At 43.3% G+C, this 19,220-nt stretch overlaps 1 protein-coding gene across 3 annotated transcripts in view; it reads left to right on the forward strand.

Annotated features, from left to right (window-relative positions):
* PRMT8 (protein arginine methyltransferase 8) overlaps positions 1–19,220 on the forward strand; it is a 101,480-nt gene that overhangs the window by 37,889 nt on the left and 44,371 nt on the right. For 2 of the 3 annotated variants that reach the window (XM_048823337.2, XM_048823325.2), the window contains exons 2-3: positions 15,211–15,396; positions 18,519–18,674. In XM_048823337.2, coding sequence (XP_048679294.1) covers positions 15,211–15,396; positions 18,519–18,674 — 342 coding nt within the window. The remainder of the gene's footprint in view (positions 1–15,210; positions 15,397–18,518; positions 18,675–19,220) is intronic. The other variant, XM_048823331.2, reaches the window with a different exon arrangement.

Below are 19,220 nucleotides of genomic sequence, written 5' to 3' on the forward strand. Positions count from 1 at the left end.
GAGAAGAGCAACAAAATTGATTAAAGGTCTAGAAAACATGATTTATGAGGGAAGACTGAAAAAAATTGGGTTTGTTTAGTCTGGAAAAGAGAAGACTGAGAGGAGACATAGCTGTTTTCAAGTATGTAGAAGGTTGTTACAATTTTTCTCCCTCCTCCTTGTTTTTCTTAACCTCTGAGGATAGGACGAGAAGCAACGAGCTTAAACTGCAGCAAGGGATGTTTACATTTGACATTACGAAAAACTTCCTAACTGTCAGGGTGGCTAAGCACTGGAATAGATTGCCTAAGGAGGTTGTGGAATCTCCATCACTGGAGATTTTTAAGAGCAGGTTAGACAAACACCTGTCAGAAATGGTCTAGATAATTAGTCTTGCCCTGAGTGCCGGGGACTGGAGTAGATGACCTCTTGAGGTCCCTTCCAGTTCTATGATTCTATGCTCCATGGGCTGAGGGAGGGAAGATTAATTCCCACGGTTCAAAACACTACCCTTGTCTGAGAGTATTATACCTCCACAAGCCCTGTGCCATGCCTGGCTACATGAGCTTGGAGCAGTGGGGTGGGTTTGGTCCCTGTACAGTATGAGATAACATGGTGTAATTGCTGGGTGGTATACGAGCACTTGCCCTTGAAAGATCAGCAGGAATCAGGCCAGATGGGACATTAAAAAGTCAATATCAGTGCAAGTAATATACATTTAACACTAACAATGGTCTGTACCAGATTTAGAGGTGACTCTGCAGCGAATGCCTGGGAAAGCAAATGATATGGTTTATTTTTAGACTCCCTGAGACCGTGACCAACATTTGAAAAATCAGCAGGAACACCTGATGCATTTTAATAAAGCAGAGACATTCCTCCCCTTATGCTGGTCTCTGAAATGCAAATGTGAACTAAAACGATGTTAAACTTGGAAATGCTCTTTATTTCCCAGAGGCTGTAGTCTAGATTCACGAGGAAAACTGGGCTATTGTCCTTCCTTCTTTCTCACGTTCTAAGGATAGGCAAAAATATATAAATAAAATACCCCAACCTAACTCTAACCTCTCCTCTCAAACCAAGATGAACTCTAATACCCTGTCAGGTTTCAGAGTAACAGCCGTGTTAGTCTGTATTCGCAAAAAGAAAAGGAGTACTTGTGGCACCTTTGAGACTAACCAATTTATTTGAGCATGAGCTTTCGTGAGCTACAGCTCACTTCATCGGATGCATACCGTGGAAACTGCAGCAGACTTTATATACACACAGAGAATATGAAACAATACCTCCTCCCACCCCACTGTCCTGCTGGTAATAGCTTATCTAAAGTGATCATCAAGTTGGGCCATTTCCAGCACAAATCCAGGTTTTCTCACCCTCCACCCCCCCACACAAATTCACTCTCCTGCTGGTGATAGCCCATCCAAAGTGACAACTCTCTACACAATGTGCATGATAATCAGGTTGGGCCATTTCCTGCACAAATCCAGGTTCTCTCACTCCCTCACCAAAAACCACACACACAAACTCACTATCCTGCTGGTAATAGCTCATCCAAACTGACCACTCTCCAAGTTTAAATCCAAGTTAAACCAGAACATCTGGGGGGGGGTTAGGAAAAAACAAGGGGAAATAGGCTACCTTGCATAATGACTTAGCCACTCCCAGTCTCTATTTAAGCCTAAATTAATAGTATCCAATTTGCAAATGAATTCCAATTCAGCAGTTTCTCGCTGGAGTCTGGATTTGAAGTTTTTTTGTTTTAAGATAGCGACCTTCATGTCTGTGATTGCGTGACCAGAGAGATTGTCACAGACATGAAGGTCGCTATCTTAAAACAAAAAAACTTCAAATCCAGACTCCAGCGAGAAACTGCTGAATTGGAATTCATTTGCAAATTGGATACTATTAATTTAGGCTTAAATAGAGACTGGGAGTGGCTAAGTCATTATGCAAGGTAGCCTATTTCCCCTTGTTTTTTCCTACCCCCCCCCACAGATGTTCTGGTTTAACTTGGATTTAAACTTGGAGAGTGGTCAGTTTGGATGAGCTATTACCAGCTGGAGAGTGAGTTTGTGTGTGTATGGGGGTGGGGGGGTGAGAAAACCTGGATTTGTGCTGGAAATGGCCCACCTTGATTATCATGCACATTGTAGGGAGAGTGGTCACTTTGGATGAGCTATTACCAGCAGGATAGTGAGTTTGTGTGTGTGGTTTTTGGGAGGGGGGTGAGAGAACCTGGATTTGTGCAGGAAATGGCCCAACTTGATTATCTATCACCAGCAGGAGAGTGAATTTGTGTGGGGGGGTGGAGGGTGAGAAAACCTGGATTTGTGCTGGAAATGGCCCAACTTGATGATCACTTTAGATAAGCTATTACCAGCAGGACCGTGGGGTGGGAGGAGGTATTGTTTCATATTCTCTGTGTGTATATAAAGTCTGCTGCAGTTTCCACGGTATGCATCCGATGAAGTGAGCTGTAGCTCACGAAAGCTCATGCTCAAATAAATTGGTTAGTCTCCAAGGTGCCACAAGTACTCCTTTTCTTTTTGCGAATACCCTGTCAGAGGTCCAGGCCATTTGCCCCCTAACATTTTTGCCTTGATTACTTCTGTACTACCTGATCTGGATGAAATGCCACGACACTGGCCATTCTGGGATTTCTGGCCTTGTCAAAACCCCTTAGCACCAGATGTTTGGGGGGGGGGGAAGTTTATTCATGTAAAATGCACACAGCACGGCTTGCCTGGTGGTTCACTGTAGCCCCCTCACATTTTGGGGAAGGGAACAAAGGAGAACGGAAGTTGTTCCCTGGATGATTGCTCAATTTATCTAGGTACTTATATGACCCTCATCACTGTAATCTCTCAGTTTCTCACAAATTAATTAAAAAGAATGGGAATCACACCAAATTCTTGCCCGCCTTTGTCTGAAGGAGAAACTCGAAAGATGGGAGGTTTCTGTTTTGTGTGTGTGGTTGTTTTTGCATCAGGGTTGCTGTTAGAGCAGCCTTAAGAAGGGGACAGCACCACTAGGATGGAAGAGGGGTCTAGGACATGTTGTACATCACCATAACCCTGTCTGAGACCAGGAGGCGTAACCTGTCGCAGCCTCTGCCACCTTGCAGAAAATGTGTGTGGGGGGGTGGCGGTAACTGTGCAATTAATGTTAATAGCTTCTTAGGATAAATATGGAGAGTGCTCCCTGGGCCTCTCTTTTTAACAAAAGCAGACGGTAGTTCACTTCAGTTGCCATACATAGGGTTGCCAGGTGTCCGTTTTTTTACCGGAACACCCGGTCGAAAAGGACCCTCGTGGCTCCGGTCAGCACTGCTGACCGGGCTGTTAAAAGTCTGGTTGACAGTGCTGCTGGTGCAGCAGGGCTGGCAGGTTGCCAGAAGCGGCCGGCACCTCCTGCTCCTAGGTGGAGGGACGGCCACGGGGGGCTCCGCGTGCTGCCTCTGCTCTGAGCCCCAGCTCCGCAGCTCCCATTGGCCATAGTTCCCAGCCAATGGGAGCTGTGGGAGTGGTGCCTGTTCACGGGGGCAGCGCACAAAGCCACCTGGCCACCCCTGAGTCTAGGGGCCGCAGGGACATACTGGCTGCTTCTGGGAGTGCCTGAGGTAAGCACCGCTCAAAGCCTGCACCCCATACCTCCTCCCGTACCCCAACCCCCTGTCCTGAGCCCCCTTCTGCACCCAAACTCCCTCTTGGAGACTGCACACCTCCTCCTGCATCCCAACCTCTTGCCCCATCCCAGAGCCCCCTCCCACATCCTGAACTCCTAATTTCAGACCCCACTCAGGATCCCGCACCCCCAGCCCAGAGCCCATACCCCCTTCCACACCCCAACCCTCTACCCCAGCCCGGAGCCCCCTCCCCCACTCTGAACCCCTCGGCCCCAGCCTGGAGTCACCTCCTGTACCCCAAACCCCTTATCCCCAGACCCACCGCAGAACCTGCACCCCCACCTGGAGCCCGCATCCCCTCCCACACCCCAACCCCCTGCCCCAGCCTGGTGAAAATCAGTGAGTGAACAAGGGTGGGGGGAATGGAGTGAGCGGAGGGTGGGGCCTCGGGGCAGGGCAAGGTTGTTTGGTTTTCTGCGATTAAAAAGTTGGCATTCCTAACCATTCACCTCTAGCCCCAATGCATTTCTCCAGGAAAAAAAAAACACAACATGGATTCATAGGTGCCAACTTCTACTGGCGCCGGTGGGTGCTCGACCCCCCTCTGCCCCGCCCCGACTCCACCCCTGCCCTGCCACCTCCCCATTTCAACCCCTTCCCCAAAGTCCCTGCCCCAACTCCACCCCCTCCCTGCCCCTATTCCAACTCTTTCCCCAAATCCCCGCCCTGGCCCCACCTCTTCCCCTGAGTGCGCCGTGTTCCTGCTCCTCCCCCCTCCCTCCTGGAGCTTGTTATGCTGCAAAACAGCTGTTTTGTGGCGGCAAGCGCTGGGAGGTAGGTGGAGAAGCGGGGACGCGGCGTGCTCAAGGGAGGAGGTGGAGGCAGGGTGAGGGGGAGCCTGTGGGTGCAGAGCACCCACTAATTTTTCCCCAGGGGTGCTCCAGCCCTGGAGCACCCACGGAGTCGGCACCTATTCATGGGTTCTCTTTTGTGCTTTTGTACAGCGAAAATGCCAGTCCTGCTTTAGGGTGAGTTTTCCAGCACTGGAAACCATGTGCTCATTGCAAGGCTGTCAAGCAACCAGGCAGCTAGCTCCCATCTACAAAATATCCCCAGCTCTGGTGTCCACTTTTAAGCAAGCCAAGTTTATTTACAGCTCTCTGGTTTGTTACCATGACTGTGCCTGTACAGAACCTGTTTACCACCTCCCACCCTCCCACTGACTCTTTTATAGGCAGGAGGCTACATGCTACTCAGAGAGATGGGTGGTGTTCCCAAATCAGGAAAACCCAGGTACGCTGATTGACAAATATCTACAGCATCCATTCCTGAGCAAACTGAACAATTGAAACAAAGCATCATAGTATCCAGCACTACACAAATGTAACTGGACTCCTTCACAACTTTTATAACATGCATTTATTTCATTCTTCTTCTCTCTGTATTCAGACTCCTGCATCATGTGATCATCAGAAAGTAACAAATCCATATGCTGCATAGTGTGTGTGTGTGTGTGTATGTACAGAGAGAGAGAGTGTGGTTGTCAAAGATTAATTTCAGGATTACTGACTCCAACAACTCAGGCCTCTGTACTTGAGTTTAAGAATAAATTGTTAGCTGCCAGTCCACTAGAGGGCAGCATAATCAGAGAGCCTGCTTCTGCTGAACAGAACAATGGCAAAACACCATATGAACTCAATGGGAGCAGGACTGGGACCTTAACTAGCCCATTACATACTCCGCACAGTCAGGCAAAGCTCATCCCCAATGAGGTTCACAGGGCTTCAAATCCAACAGATTGGCATCAGTTTCTAATTAATGTACTTTCTGAGCACAATGTCTGTCTTGTGCTGCAGGGAGGATAGAAGTCAAAGCTAGAACTGGATGAATACAAGAATTTTTTTTTGACTATTGGGTTGAATTCAACCTACCTGTGATGGTTGGTGCTTGTTGGAAGCATCGCATAGTGGTTAGGGGGTGAGTCCCTTCTTAGTAAGGAGGAGGGCTGATCGGGGATCCCAGGCCCTCCCACTCCACCAGCCTATAGGCCAGAGCAGGTTACTGAAGGTCTGGCACTCAGGAGCACCTTAAGGCTGCCATCCCTGGGCCACTTCCTACCACCCACTCTATTGTCGAAGTTTTGCAGACTGTAGCATAAAGGTAATAGAAAAAGTCTGTTCAGTCTGTCTGGGCCCAGCAGGTAGGCCCCTCTTTTCCAAGATAAGCTTCTGGGCACCACATTTCATGAAAGATGTGGACAAGTTAGAGAAAGTCCAGAGGAGAACAACAAAAATGATTAGAAGTCTATTGGTGATGGACTTTGCTACTTCACCACTGGAAGAGCCTCCAGCAAAGAAGAGCGTTTGTGTTGGGTGTGCTCCTACAGTCTCAGGTATACTGCAAACCACATAATTAACAGAGGAATTTTACAAATGACTGCTTGTTGGATGCCACATTTAGAAACTTTTTCCCTTGGCGACACAGGGGTCCACCAATCACCTGGTATTTCTTGCATCCAACCTTAGATCCTGTCAGTTGTGGTCCTTCTGCAGTTTTCATAGTTACTGTTGTCATATCTGTCAAAGACTTGGATTATAGAATTAGCTTTGTCAAATCCTTTTAGTACCTGCCTCAAGTGCTTAGCAGCCAAGTCACTGAATGTGTAGAATTTATCTCCAGTCATCATTTGTATAACAGTCATGGCATCTCTGACGCACACTGTGATTTCTTTGTTGCATGGCCTTAGCTCATGGATTCTTTCAGTTTGAGCTTTTTGCTGATGCCTTAATTCAGCTTTGTCCCTTCTTCTCATTGTTCCATCAGCATGGAAGAAGGGCATAGGCACTGTCCTATTGGGTGACTAAGAATAGTTGCCATTGAAACATAATCTCTGCATTTTGCTAAGGACCAGGCACTTCAGAAAACAATTTCTGGACTTAAAGCTTCTGATTGTCTCTCCCTTGTCAGACTTAAATTTGGTCTTCTTGGCCATGTCAGCAAATGTTCTGATGCCAGATTTCTTGATTGGACTGAAGAAGCTACATGTCCCATCAGTATCAAGTGCCTGTTTCACAAATCTCTCCATTCGTTCTTCACTATTTTCAGTAGTGACTCTTGTACATATGATGTTTCATGCAGTCCAATAGATATGTTGATAAGCATCTCACGATGTGATTCAGGATCAAATGGCTTTGTCGTATTGTTGATGACATGGCTGGTAAGAGCTGTAACATGATCTTCAACTCTCTAGAATGCAGAGGCAAGGACTTGTTTGTGAACTGTCTTCACTACTTCTTGTTAGGCCACATCTTTCTCTCATAGCTTTTGCATAGTCATAATAGTGTTATCTCTAACACTAAATATGGACCCGTGCATAAGTGTGACTGAATTAAAAAGCTAGTTTCTAGAATATTTCAAAGGCTAGGACTGCATGGTTACACAATTACAAATTAAGACCTTCTACCAGGCAGACTAGATGCTACATTGCATGTACGAAAACTCACAGATGGAGAAGCGTCACATTAGGAGCATCTACCCACGATGCAGTGCAAACTATGGACACGCAATCTACTGCTACTAGTGCACAAACTTCAGTGTGAAACTGACGTGGTCAGCAAATTTCAATTAAAATGATAGAAAACTAGTATGATCCCTTGTGAGATATTTGACAATTAAGAATATGCAATATGAAACAGCTCATGTTAGTGTCTTACAAAATGTTAAAATTGGCCATTTTTGCCATGTGCTAAATAGCGCCATCATTTCTGAGAGAAAAAAATACTTGCCCACACAAAACCAATACACATTTTTTAATACATTGTTGTTTGGTAGCTTTGACCACATTAAGGTGGTGAAATTAACTTATACCTACAGTTCTTACTGTTTACTCATGTTGCAGTGTTTCTGGAACTGTGCAAAAACATGACACTCTCATTTTGGGTACCATTGTTTCACATTGCTGAGAAGCTTACAGCACCACTTGACAGCTCCACATCATACCTCTTTTAAACGTACATAAAATAAGCTTTCAAATGGTATTTGATGTGGGTATGTGTAGGGTGGATACCAACAATATGGTCCCTTTTGGGGAATTGCTGCATACCTATAATGTTACATCATCTCATTTGCTGTCACCTCCTACTGGTTATTTCATACATAGCCTTAGAATCACTCACTGTTCGCTTCTAAGATGTGCATCTGAATGCTTTCATAATAATAATGAAAGTTTAATTTCCAGGGAGAGGCTCTTTATATCCTCTCCATCCCTTGTGCAAATGTTTAGGGGCTGGACAGTGGACATAATCTGACCTGTGGTCTCCACAATGCTCAGGTTTCCTGATCACTCTTCTTCTGGAGGTATTGATCATAAGACTTGAGGAAGAATCAATCCTTGTTTGTTCCTGATGATCTGGACAGTTTTGCAAAGCAGTTTGTACGCTAATCATGTCTCTAGTTCCTGTGTAGTAAAGGTGGAATGTGCATGTCTTGACAGTGTAGGACCTACAAATCTTGCACAATAGTAGGCACTGCCCATACCTTCTCAAAGTCTAATTTTAATCCCCCCTTAAATCCCAGTATGTCAGCCATGCTCTTATCAAATTGAAATTTATATGCATCTTTTTCTTTGGCTTGTCTGGGATCTTGCCACATAGGGTGGAACTGGTGTGTCCAGCTGTCCTCCCAGATTCAGCTGTGCTGGGCCTGGGCCATACTTGGTGGCATTTATATTCTATAACTGAGGAAAGCTAAAAATTGATCCTCTTGTTTCAGACCCTGCTTCACAGTTTGCATAGCTCTCTCAGGCTTATCATTAGCTTGGAGATAATGTGAAATGGTTACAATGTAGTCAAAGTTACAGTTGTTCATAAAGGACATGACTGCTTTTTGACAAATTGCGGATCTTTGTCCATAACAAATTCATCTGATGTTGTGCAAACACACTCTCCAGGCAGTTTGGCATTCAAGCTAGAGAAGTCAGGTAAATGTGTGACTTAAGAGTCCGGCAAAGTAGTAAGCTACATCCAAGCACCTGTAATTCACAGCTGTGTACCCCAACTATTCTCCTGGGTCGGTCTGACTCCTGAGAAATTGTTAGCATTGCCTTTGTCAAGGTTCCTTCCCAACTCTGAACTCTAGGGTACAGATGTGGGGACCTGCATGAAAAACCCCCTAAGCTTATTTTTACCAGCTTAGGTTAAAACTTCCCCAAGGTACAAACTATTTTACCTTTTGCCCATAGACTCTATTGCTGCCACCACCAAACGTCTAACAAATATAACCGGGAAAGAGCCCACTTGAAAACGTCTTTCCCCCCAAAATCCCCCCAAGCCCTATACCCCCTTTCCTGGGGAAGGCTTGATAAAAATCCTCACCAATTTGCATAGGTGAACACAGACCCAAACCCTTGGATCTTAAGAACAATGAAAAAGCAATCAGGTTCTTAAAAAAAAAGAATTTTAATTGAACAAAAAGTAAAAGAATCACCTCTGTAAAATCAGGATGGTAAATACCTTACAGGGTAATCAGATTCAAAACATAGAGAATCCCTCTAGGCAAAACCGTAAGTTACAAAAAGACACAAAAACAGGAATATACATTCCATTCAGCACAACTTATTTTATCAGCCATTAAAACAAAACAGAATCTAATGCATATCTAACTAGATTGCTTATTAGCCCTTTACAGGAGTTCTGACCTTCATTCCTGCTCTGGTCCCGGCAAAAGCAACACACAGACAGAGAGAACCCTTTGTTTCCTCCCCCACCCCAGCTTTGAAAGTATCTTGTCTCCCCGTTGATCATTTTGGTCAGGTGCCAGCGAGGTTATCTTTAGCTTCTTAACCCTTTACAGGTGAAAGGGTTTTTCCTCTGGCCAGGAGGGATTTAAAGGTGTTTATATTTATAACAGCCTTTTATTGGGTAGATCTGCATTTTTCACAAAACTTACATAAACTTATGGGGCCAGAACTCCAACTGGTGTAAACTGGAAGAATTAATGGATTTATAGCTGAGGGTTAGGCCCTTAAGTCCTAGTTTTGAGAACACAAAAACCAAGGCTACAAATTAAACACAATAAGAAGAATCCAACAGAGAGAAGACAAGAAACACTTGGGTCAAGATTTTCAAGGCCCTGTTTTTTGAAAAAACAAACAAACTTTGCCTAATAGGTGGTACATTTAAATAATCATATCCAAGGAATGTTGTCTGTCTGTCTAGATTAGATTCCATATCTATAGCCTATCTAGATTTTCATACCACACATTACTGTAGTACCTGAGCACTTCAAATACTGAAATAAATCCCTGACACAAAAATTCCGTGTGTATAGACAATGGCTGAGGTACTCTGCTCAGGCCAAGGAGCACTCAACAAAACTCAGGGGGGACCAGTCTGGTCCTCACGGTACATAAATCAGAGAAGCTAAAGGTTGCCATAACTTGTGCCATCTGCTAATGAGGTCCCAAGAGGCCATCATGGGAGCCCCCAGCTTTGCCATCCACCCCTAGTGACGACCCCTTTCCCCACTGCAGGGAGAGCTTCATTGCAGGATCTGCTATGGTGACTGTGTGCTAAGCCAAGTGATAATCCCCACCATGCTGGGGAGATCCTTCTGGGGCTGCTTTGTTCCAGTGATCCTGACACAGGAGAGAATCTGGCTCATTGAAATTCAGAACCCACAGAAATATTTGACACAGAATTTTGAATGGTCTGAATTTTTACAAATCAAACTCTAACTCCATTCGCAGTTTGATTTTCTCTTAATGATGGTGTAGGATTTTTTGAATATAAAATATCTCTAGCCTGCTTATTACCCAGGGAAATATATTACTTGTATTCATAAATAACACAGAGCTTGACAGGGAAGAAAATTGCAGTTTGAGCATCGGTTTTATCAGTCTTCTGTTCAAGATTTGAATCTTAGTATCCAAGACCCTATCTCCATGGTAATGTCAAAGAAGAGCAGGACTTGCGTAACCTTGAAAATTAATTTTCTTTTTCTTGACACACCTCAATTTTCTTCAGTCTCGTAAAAATGGAAAGTAATTAAAAGAGTTTTGCATGTTTCCCATCCCCCAACTCCTTCTTGCCTCGCTGCAGAGTCAGATGGTGATGCATGAAAAAGCTGAGATTTTCAAAGCTGCCTCAGGTATTTGAATGCCCAAGTCTCATTCAAATTAATGAATGAAAATTAATGTGAATTGGACATCCACATGATACAGGTGGCTTTGAAAATCTCAGCCAAAGTCCTTTGTATACTCAGTAAGGCCCCACTCATGCAACAAGATCTAACATGGAGCCATAGGCCCATGAGGAATCCTGATGGCTTCAAAGGGACTCTGTGCAGGCATAAGGCTCTATGCTACTGGAGACCACTGAAGGACAAGGACATGTTAGTTTCATAGAGTTTAAGGCCAGTCAACTAACAAGAACAAGGAGACTTAACATAAATAAACTGAGTTCACAGGTAAAAGTGGGGAATGTTTCCCTTTCAAGGTGTGTCAGTATCCGGCCATCCCTTTCCTCAGGAAGGGCCCATGAAGGAAAGCATACTTTTGGGTGGGGAGCTCCTGCCTTTGGTCAGCCCTCTCTTCAGGAGCTGAGCACTGAGGGCCTGCTCTCCTTACTGGTCTGTCATCAACTAGCAGGGACTCTTCCTCTGAAGCTCCTCTCTCCAAGACTAACATTTCTCAGAGGTACAAAGGAGCAGAGCCACCTAAGCCCACATTACCTCATTAACCCCATATTGTCCCATGTAGGGTTTGTTTATCCCAGCACACCTCTATAGTGATCCCAAAGATTTTAGTTAGACTAAAGCATTTCAATCCTCAGGAAATTAAACTGTTGTGTGCCACAGACAGAGAGAACAGGGGAGACCAAGGTGACACCAATGCTCAAGGCCTTTGCAATTGTAAGGAATTGATTAGGTGAGATATACCCAGATGATCCTACCAGGACATCCACACCCAGTGCTGCAGAGGGAAGGCAAAATAAACCCCAAAGGTCACTGCCAATCTGACTGGGGGGAAATTCCTTGCCAACCCCAAATCTGGAGATCAGTATGACCTTGAGCATGTGTATTAGGTTCAATATATCTCACCTAGTGTTTTCTTTAGTAATGTGCCAAAGAAGTGACAGGACCAACTTGTGTCACCCTTTCCTTTAAACTTACACCCCAAACACTGGAAAGCCTGGTTGTAGGTCATCTTCAAGTGTCTCCAGACAGCAGTGTCCTCTGCAGGTGGGCAGAATTGCTGGGCACATTGATGGATGTCTCACAGGGTAGCTTTTTATCATATTGTTTTGGATGTCGATAGGTCTCTGAATTAATCAGTGTTCTGGAGCAGTATGCGACTGGTTTCAGTAGACTATTAAGATCTTGCAGTATTACCCCCTTAATTCATAATCAGTGGCATCCATATCTAGAATGTTTGGGCTTACTGGCAACATAGGAAGTTAGTATTGGGGCTTCAGATAGGAGCTGGTAGACTCTGTAGAATGCCTGCTCTGGTGCTTACTCTAATCCAGGTGCTTGCCCTTCTCAGGAGTTATTCAAAGGATGTATTGTTTCTGACAGGTTAGGTATACATCTGCCAAGCTAGTTAATCAAGCCTAGGCTTCTTTTCAGTTCTGGAATAGATTCAGGAAGCTGCCTTTTCTCAATGATTTTACTCTGGAGCTTGGCTTTCATCTGGAGCATTTATAACATGTCCAAAGAAGTCTAGCTGTTTCTGGTTCAGCAAGCACTTCTCTTCGCTGAGGTTCAGACTTGCAGACTTTATTGTTTCCCAGACAATAGACATTCTTTCAACATATTCCTCTTCCTTGTTTTCCGGTGTTCTGGCAGCATTCACTGGCTTTCGTATGGTGTTCATTGTCATTGTACCTGAGTGCCTCACATACATCAATGAATTTGTTTTCACAACATCCTCTGAGGTAGGGAATTATTACTATCTCCATTTGACAGATGGGTAATTGAGGCACAGAGAAATTAGCTGACTTGAGTAAGATCACACTTGATGTCTATGGCAGACCTGGGAACAGAACACATGTCTCCTGAGTTCTAGTAACAAGACTATTTTTCTTCTCCAACCCATAGCTATGTACTACAATATCATCTACAGAACTGATTACAGTGCTTATTCCAGGTGCTTCATTATTTATATCATTTTCCTTTGGACGGTCTCAGGTGTACTAGTAATACAAAGTTGCAAATTTTCAGAAATAATGCAGTCTCTATAGCATGATAACAGTTATTAACCTGGCACTGTCTGGATGTACAGGCCTTTGCCAAAAACCAGCTGCAGCATCTAAAGGAAAAATGTAGTGACTGCTCTGTGAGAGATTGCAGAGAATGGCAGTGCTCTGTCATTTCCTTTGTAAAGAGAGGAACCAGTTGGTGTAACACCAGCTCCCTCCAACTGGGAACGTTGAGGTTCCCTCCTTTCTGTGTCTACATTATGGAAAACGTTTGTGGTTAGTAAACCTTGATCTCTTATCCTAATATAGACAAACCCTAAATGATCTGCCCCAGCTCACATGGAAAGTTGGAGATAAACTTAGGAATTGAATCTAGATCCCCTGAGAGCTATACCAAGTGCATTAACCAAAAGACCATATTGGCTCCTTATAGATAAGCATCTCTAGTTGACAGCAAATTAGACATGAATTTACACTACGACCATAAAAAAGGCCAGTGTCCCTTTAGATTTCACATACAAAAGGCATGGCATCATTGAACAAAAGGGGGATAGTTTCTCTCTCCTGTACCATGTATGGCTCTTGTGCAACTGTCCATAGAATATTGCATTGAGCATCTCACTACCTCAAAGACAGTGACAAAGTGCAAAGAATAGCTACAAAATGACCTTGGTGCTAGAGAACTTGATTTAGGAAGCAAACAGGGTAGAGGGATTACAGTCTGCAAACATTTGATAGATGCAACACCAAGGAGGGAAAGGAATTGTTTAGGGTATTACATGGTGGTATAACTAGGAGTAATGGGATGAAATTACGAGGAGAAAAATGTGGATAACTATTATGGAAAAGTCTTAATCAAATGAGATGTGGAATAGAGAAGTGGCAGAAGCCCCATTGCTTGGGACTATTAAAACAAACCAATAATAGGGAACAATCCTGCAGTGGCTGGGAGATGGACTGTGTGAACTAGGTCTTTTCCATCTCCAGTTTCTATGATGAAAGTATTTTTGGATCCTTCAGGATGAAAGGCATTGCAGGAATGTAAGTTATTACTATTCATTTTACACAGATGGACCAAAGAAACCATCAAAAGAAGACATGTTTAAAATTAACATGAGCAAGGAAAGAAAGGTTAAAGTCATTTTTTTTATCAAAGTAAGTTAAACTAGGCTAATTGGTGCTATTCGGAGACAGTACAAGTGATTGATTTCTTGCAACACTAAACTGCAAATGATAATTCAAACCTCAGAAAAAATCTCTAGTGGAGGTTGCACCAAATGAAGTCATGGCTGGGGAATTAGTGAATTTAAAACCTGAGAACAAGTAGGATAAGGATGGAATATTTTAGGTGGAGGAATTTCCCTGGCTTTCTGTACAAATAAATTAACGGTGATGATCCATAAATGGTAGGGCAACTTTCACATTCCTCTGAGATTTTGATGCCTCTTCTAATTTTTCTCACTGTTCAGAATTTTGCTTCATGCTAGAATTAAAGATGGAGATATATTTAAGAACCCACATCCTCCATGACTTTTTCCAGATATAATGTTAATGCAACATTCTGTGTTCTGGTATTGTATTAATACATCCTTTCTACTCATTGAAGCTATCAAATCTGATCCTGTGAGGTGATGTGCGCCCTCAGGTCTCTATTGAAATTTGTGCTGAAAGGGGTGCAATTACACAGAAAATTGTGGGGGAGTGGAGATACATGAATCCTATATCCATGCTGAGCACACTATCAGCATCAGAGTAAAAGTTAGGGGTAACATATCCTGCTCAGCCCCGTGGCAGCTGTTTCTTTGAACGTTGAGGGACTTTCACATGACATGAGAACTCTCCATTCCTTGCAGGAGGTGTTCAGTATCTTGTAGGATGGTCCTTTGACTGCAAGCTCTTCCACACAGGGACCCTTTTTGTTTACTATAATTCACATATTATGAGGTAGGATGGTAAAGATTATTGCCACAGTCTTACAGAGGAAAAAGCTAAAAGAGAAGACCCAAGTCTCCATTGACTTGCACTTTGTATAGTCATTGACATAAGTACAAAGTTGGTGAATATAAGAATGCACAGAAGTTCTCCACTCACAGCAGTGCTAGCATTTTACACCCACTTTTCACCCTCTTTGCATTGTTGTAAATGACTACACAAGGTTCAGGGCAATGGAGAATCAGGCAAGGAACTTTTCCAAAGTTCACACAGCAAGTAAATTAAAGAGGATTAAAAAGCAGCCGTTCCTGGCTCCCATCCCTAAATTCCATTCATTAGACCATGCCACCCCTGCGTTGTAGCTAACTAACTGTAATAGTAATAATATCCCTGGTAAGACAGAGACAACAATGACCATGCAGAGGAATGTTCTGTGACTAATGACTGTTGCAATAATATTTCACGTCTTTCTAGGTCTGTAGTGGCCCTTCCCAGCCTCCTCAGCCTATCGTCATTCCGAAGCCTGTTCAATCGGTCATTCATGTACCTTTGCAACCAAGCTGCCCAGGCCGAGGCAAGATGGCAAAACTCCTGAATCCAGAAGAAATGACATCCAGGGATTACTATTTTGATTCCTATGCCCACTTTGGAATCCACGAGGTAAGGCTTTGTTTTCTTGGTAAAAATATGGAAGGACAACATGTTTTCAGTGATTTCATGGTTGATTCCCCCCCCCCCCCCACTGGATGCACCAATTTGCCAAGGACCTGATTCTGCAATCTTTACTCATGGCAATGGTTCCTCTAATTAAATGCTAATGATGAACTCAAAGCCTGTGTATCATTTAGATCCTCAACAGAGGCCGTCAGTGGTGCATGGAACTTGTGCGGTCTCTCTGCACAGTGGGGAATTTCACCTTTAAGTAAGTGGTACTTAGCATGACTGTAAGGGTTGCAGAATGGGTCCACCCCCATGGAAAGGACATACCAATTTAGTAAGATAGTTCTTTCTTTGCTATTTAAAAACAGATTCTGCATACAATACACAGTGGGCCATATTCTCCCTTCAGACATGCATGCAAAGCTCCTATTGATTTCAATGGGAGATGCAAGCATTTATCTAAGGGCAAATTTGGTAAGGACTCCAGAGCAATCTGTCATTCAGAAGACACATCATGGAATCTTTAATGCCCATGCAGTAATTACAGTGACATCCTCGAAGTCTGTGGCATCCTTTCAGCTGTGACTAACTAGGATTTGTTTCCTTTATTTTGGTTTGTGTTTTGTTGGGATTTTTCATAGTGGGGGAGTTTTTTCCACGACTTGTGTATTTTGATTGGCTATTGGGTCTTGATGCTATTTGGAATTTTCCTGTTCTTAGATACATCTTTTTCTGTGCCATTTTCAGAGGGTTTTAGGCATTTTGCAGGGGATGCTGCAGCTTTTAATAGTGATTTGAATGAGGTCAGGATGGAAGCTTGACAAATAGATTTTGGAAGGGCACTCAACACACAAGGGGCAGTATGGAAGAGAGAGCTGTGGGAGAAGGAGACCAAAAGGGTATTGAAGAAGGCATAACATGCTGTGAGAACAATGGAATTGTACCTAAGGGTTATATTAGAAAAGCAGAAATTTTAATACTAGTGGTGATGCACAAGGCAGAAAGAGCCCAGCTTGTCGCTCAGATCCCAGGGTGAGTTTCAGGAGTAGTAGTAAGAAAAATATTGTTATGTCTGTAAATAAATTGAGCAAGTTTGGTATAGGGTCGCTGAGACAGCAGCCCCTCCCTGCCTAACAAGCCCCCTCCCCTTTGAAATCCATAGGAAGGGAGGGAGAAGGTTGCTACCTCTTCAGTGCAACTGCCCCGCTCCTTCTGACAGTTATTGGGTAGTTTAATAGCATTCTTTGCATGCAAAAATGTGGAGGACATGACCTCGGCCTTGGCTTGCAAGGACCTTGGAGCAAAGGATGAAACATCCTCTGTGTCTATAAAGAGTTACAGGAACATTTTTCAAATCTGGGTACCTAAAGCTAAGCTGCTAAATCCATACTTAGGCTGAGATTTTCAAAGCCACCAAACGTATTTAGACATTGTATTCCCATTCCAATTAATGACAGTTGGGCTTGCAAATCCCCTAGGCAGCTTTGAAAATCTCATCCCTTTGGTCAAACTTTGCATTCATAAACTATATTTTGTCTTTGAAAATCAGGCCCTAAAAGCACATGCTCAGGAAACATTAAATGGTACCATAATGTGTCAGATCAGTAGTGAGAAACAAACAACATGGGGATTGGACCAGGCTTAATACCATCACAGCAGCTCCTACTTCATGATAAGTGGAATCAGACTCCCTCCCCTACCCTTTTCAGTATTTTATATCAAGCCATATTCCATGAGAAAACATCCTCTTACACATCAACAGTTATGGATATAACCAGTCCCTTTGAAAGTAACCCACCCAGACGGACAAGCAACCAATGTATAGTAATCTTGTGCACTAGTGCTGCTTCCATCTGCTAGGCATTGGGGCTTTCATATACCTTGGCATTCAACATGCATTCATCCTACTGTCTAAAATTATTCAGTGAGGACCACAGGAGTAATCAAAGTTATTGCCTTTTAGACATAATAGATAACATTTTCATAAGCACCTGAGTGGCTTCTTAGTGTTTCAGCCACTTTTTAAAATGGAATTTAGGTGCCTAAATCACTTAAGTGTTTTTGAAAATATTTCCCCAATTTGTTTGATTTTTCTCACACTAGTGCAAATGAGGATTAACTCCACTGATGTGAATAGAGTTACATCTATGTAAAATTGGTGCAAGAAAGAAATTGGCCCCTATCAATGGCAACTTCAGGAGAAGAAACTGAATGCCTGAAGGGATTGATCAAGAGTTAACCTCTAGATCCTGCACAGATACCCACTAGAAACTGGACTAAGATCCTTCTAGTAGTGAGGCTGTGAGATGCAGGGAATAGGAGAGTAAAATGTGAGTCAGGAGACTTGGTGCTATTCCTAGGTCTGAAACTATTAGCTGTGAAACTTTGGGCAAGTCTGTTGAGCTGACATGTTCACAAGTGTCTACTCAATTTGAGTGCCTCCGTTTTTGGGTACCAAAGTAAAGACACCTAGGAATCTAAAGATGGGCTCCCGTAATTATTGGACAACAGAAAATTTAGTCCTCAATCTCTCTGTGCTCCAGTCCTGATCCCCCAACTTGTAAAAGAGGAATAATAACTACCCCACCTATTGGGGAAACTCACTGTTTATGTATTATTAGTTCACCAATTCATATCCAGGCGAGTAGTGACAGTCGTTACCTTTTACAGGCTGTCTGGTGACGTATGTGAAATCTATTGGAGTTGGTCTAAGTCCAGTTCCTTGTGGAGGTGTCTGTATTATAAAGACTGCCACAACCACTGCAATGTTCATTCTTTGTGGCAGTCTCAACAGAAAGCCCAAGGAGGAGGAGAGTGAGGGGGTTTGCACCGTTTTTGCCTATGCCCGCAGCAGTACTGTGGATTGACTATAATTTCTGGTCGCCATTTTTAACAGTTAAATAATATTTGAGGGAAATAAGAGGAGACGAATAAGACAATGCTGAGTCTTACTATTTCACTTCTTCATGGTTTGCATTTTAAAGTTGTCTTGATTTGTAATGAATCCTAGTTGTGTCCCCAAACAACCTTAAAAAACTCTTCAGCCGGTGAATATGTTAAATTTTAATGACACAATGACTCCTACACCATGAGTAAACATGTGATGCCTTCTTTCAACACAGGAAATGTTAAAGGATGAGGTGCGCACATTAACATATAGAAACTCCATGTATCACAATAAACATGTTTTTAAGGATAAGATTGTATTGGATGTTGGAAGTGGCACAGGAATCCTCTCAATGTTTGCTGCCAAGGCAGGAGCCAAGAAGGTGTATGGGGTAAGAAGAATTTTTCCTAACAACTTTATTTTGGAGAAGGATAGAGGGGGAGACGTAGGTTTTCTTTTATTTTTTTCATATGTTTCCATGTCTTGTTTTGACCTACAGCCTTACATTGTGGGCCAGATCCTCAACTGGCATAAATGGGTGCCACTCCATTGATTCAGTGGAGCTGTGTCCATTTGCACCAGTTAAGGATCTGGCCAAAGACATCCTTTCAAAAGAGCGAAGGGATCCCTCTTTTAGCTGTTTCGTCTTTCCTTGTGATTGTTGTGTGTGTGACCTGCACTGATCCTAGTAAAAAAAAAAAAAAGTGCAGTCTCTTTTTCCTGCAAACATTAAAGGCATTTGCTCCTCTTGGAAAAGTTGATAGGGAGTGTGCTGCTTTTTCTGATTTTTCTTATGTTCTTGGGACCTTCAAAGCACCAGATACAAATTCCTCCAATCTAGCCTCCCTGTGCATAACAACCAGAGGAGCTGAAACAGAAAGCATTGGTAGCCTTTTCGTATCCATTACTCCACTCCTCAGAAAAGGCAGTACTTTAA

The sequence above is a fragment of the Caretta caretta genome, chromosome 1 (assembly GCF_965140235.1).
Source record: "Caretta caretta isolate rCarCar2 chromosome 1, rCarCar1.hap1, whole genome shotgun sequence".
In the NCBI taxonomy this organism is placed as follows: Eukaryota; Metazoa; Chordata; order Testudines; family Cheloniidae; genus Caretta; species Caretta caretta.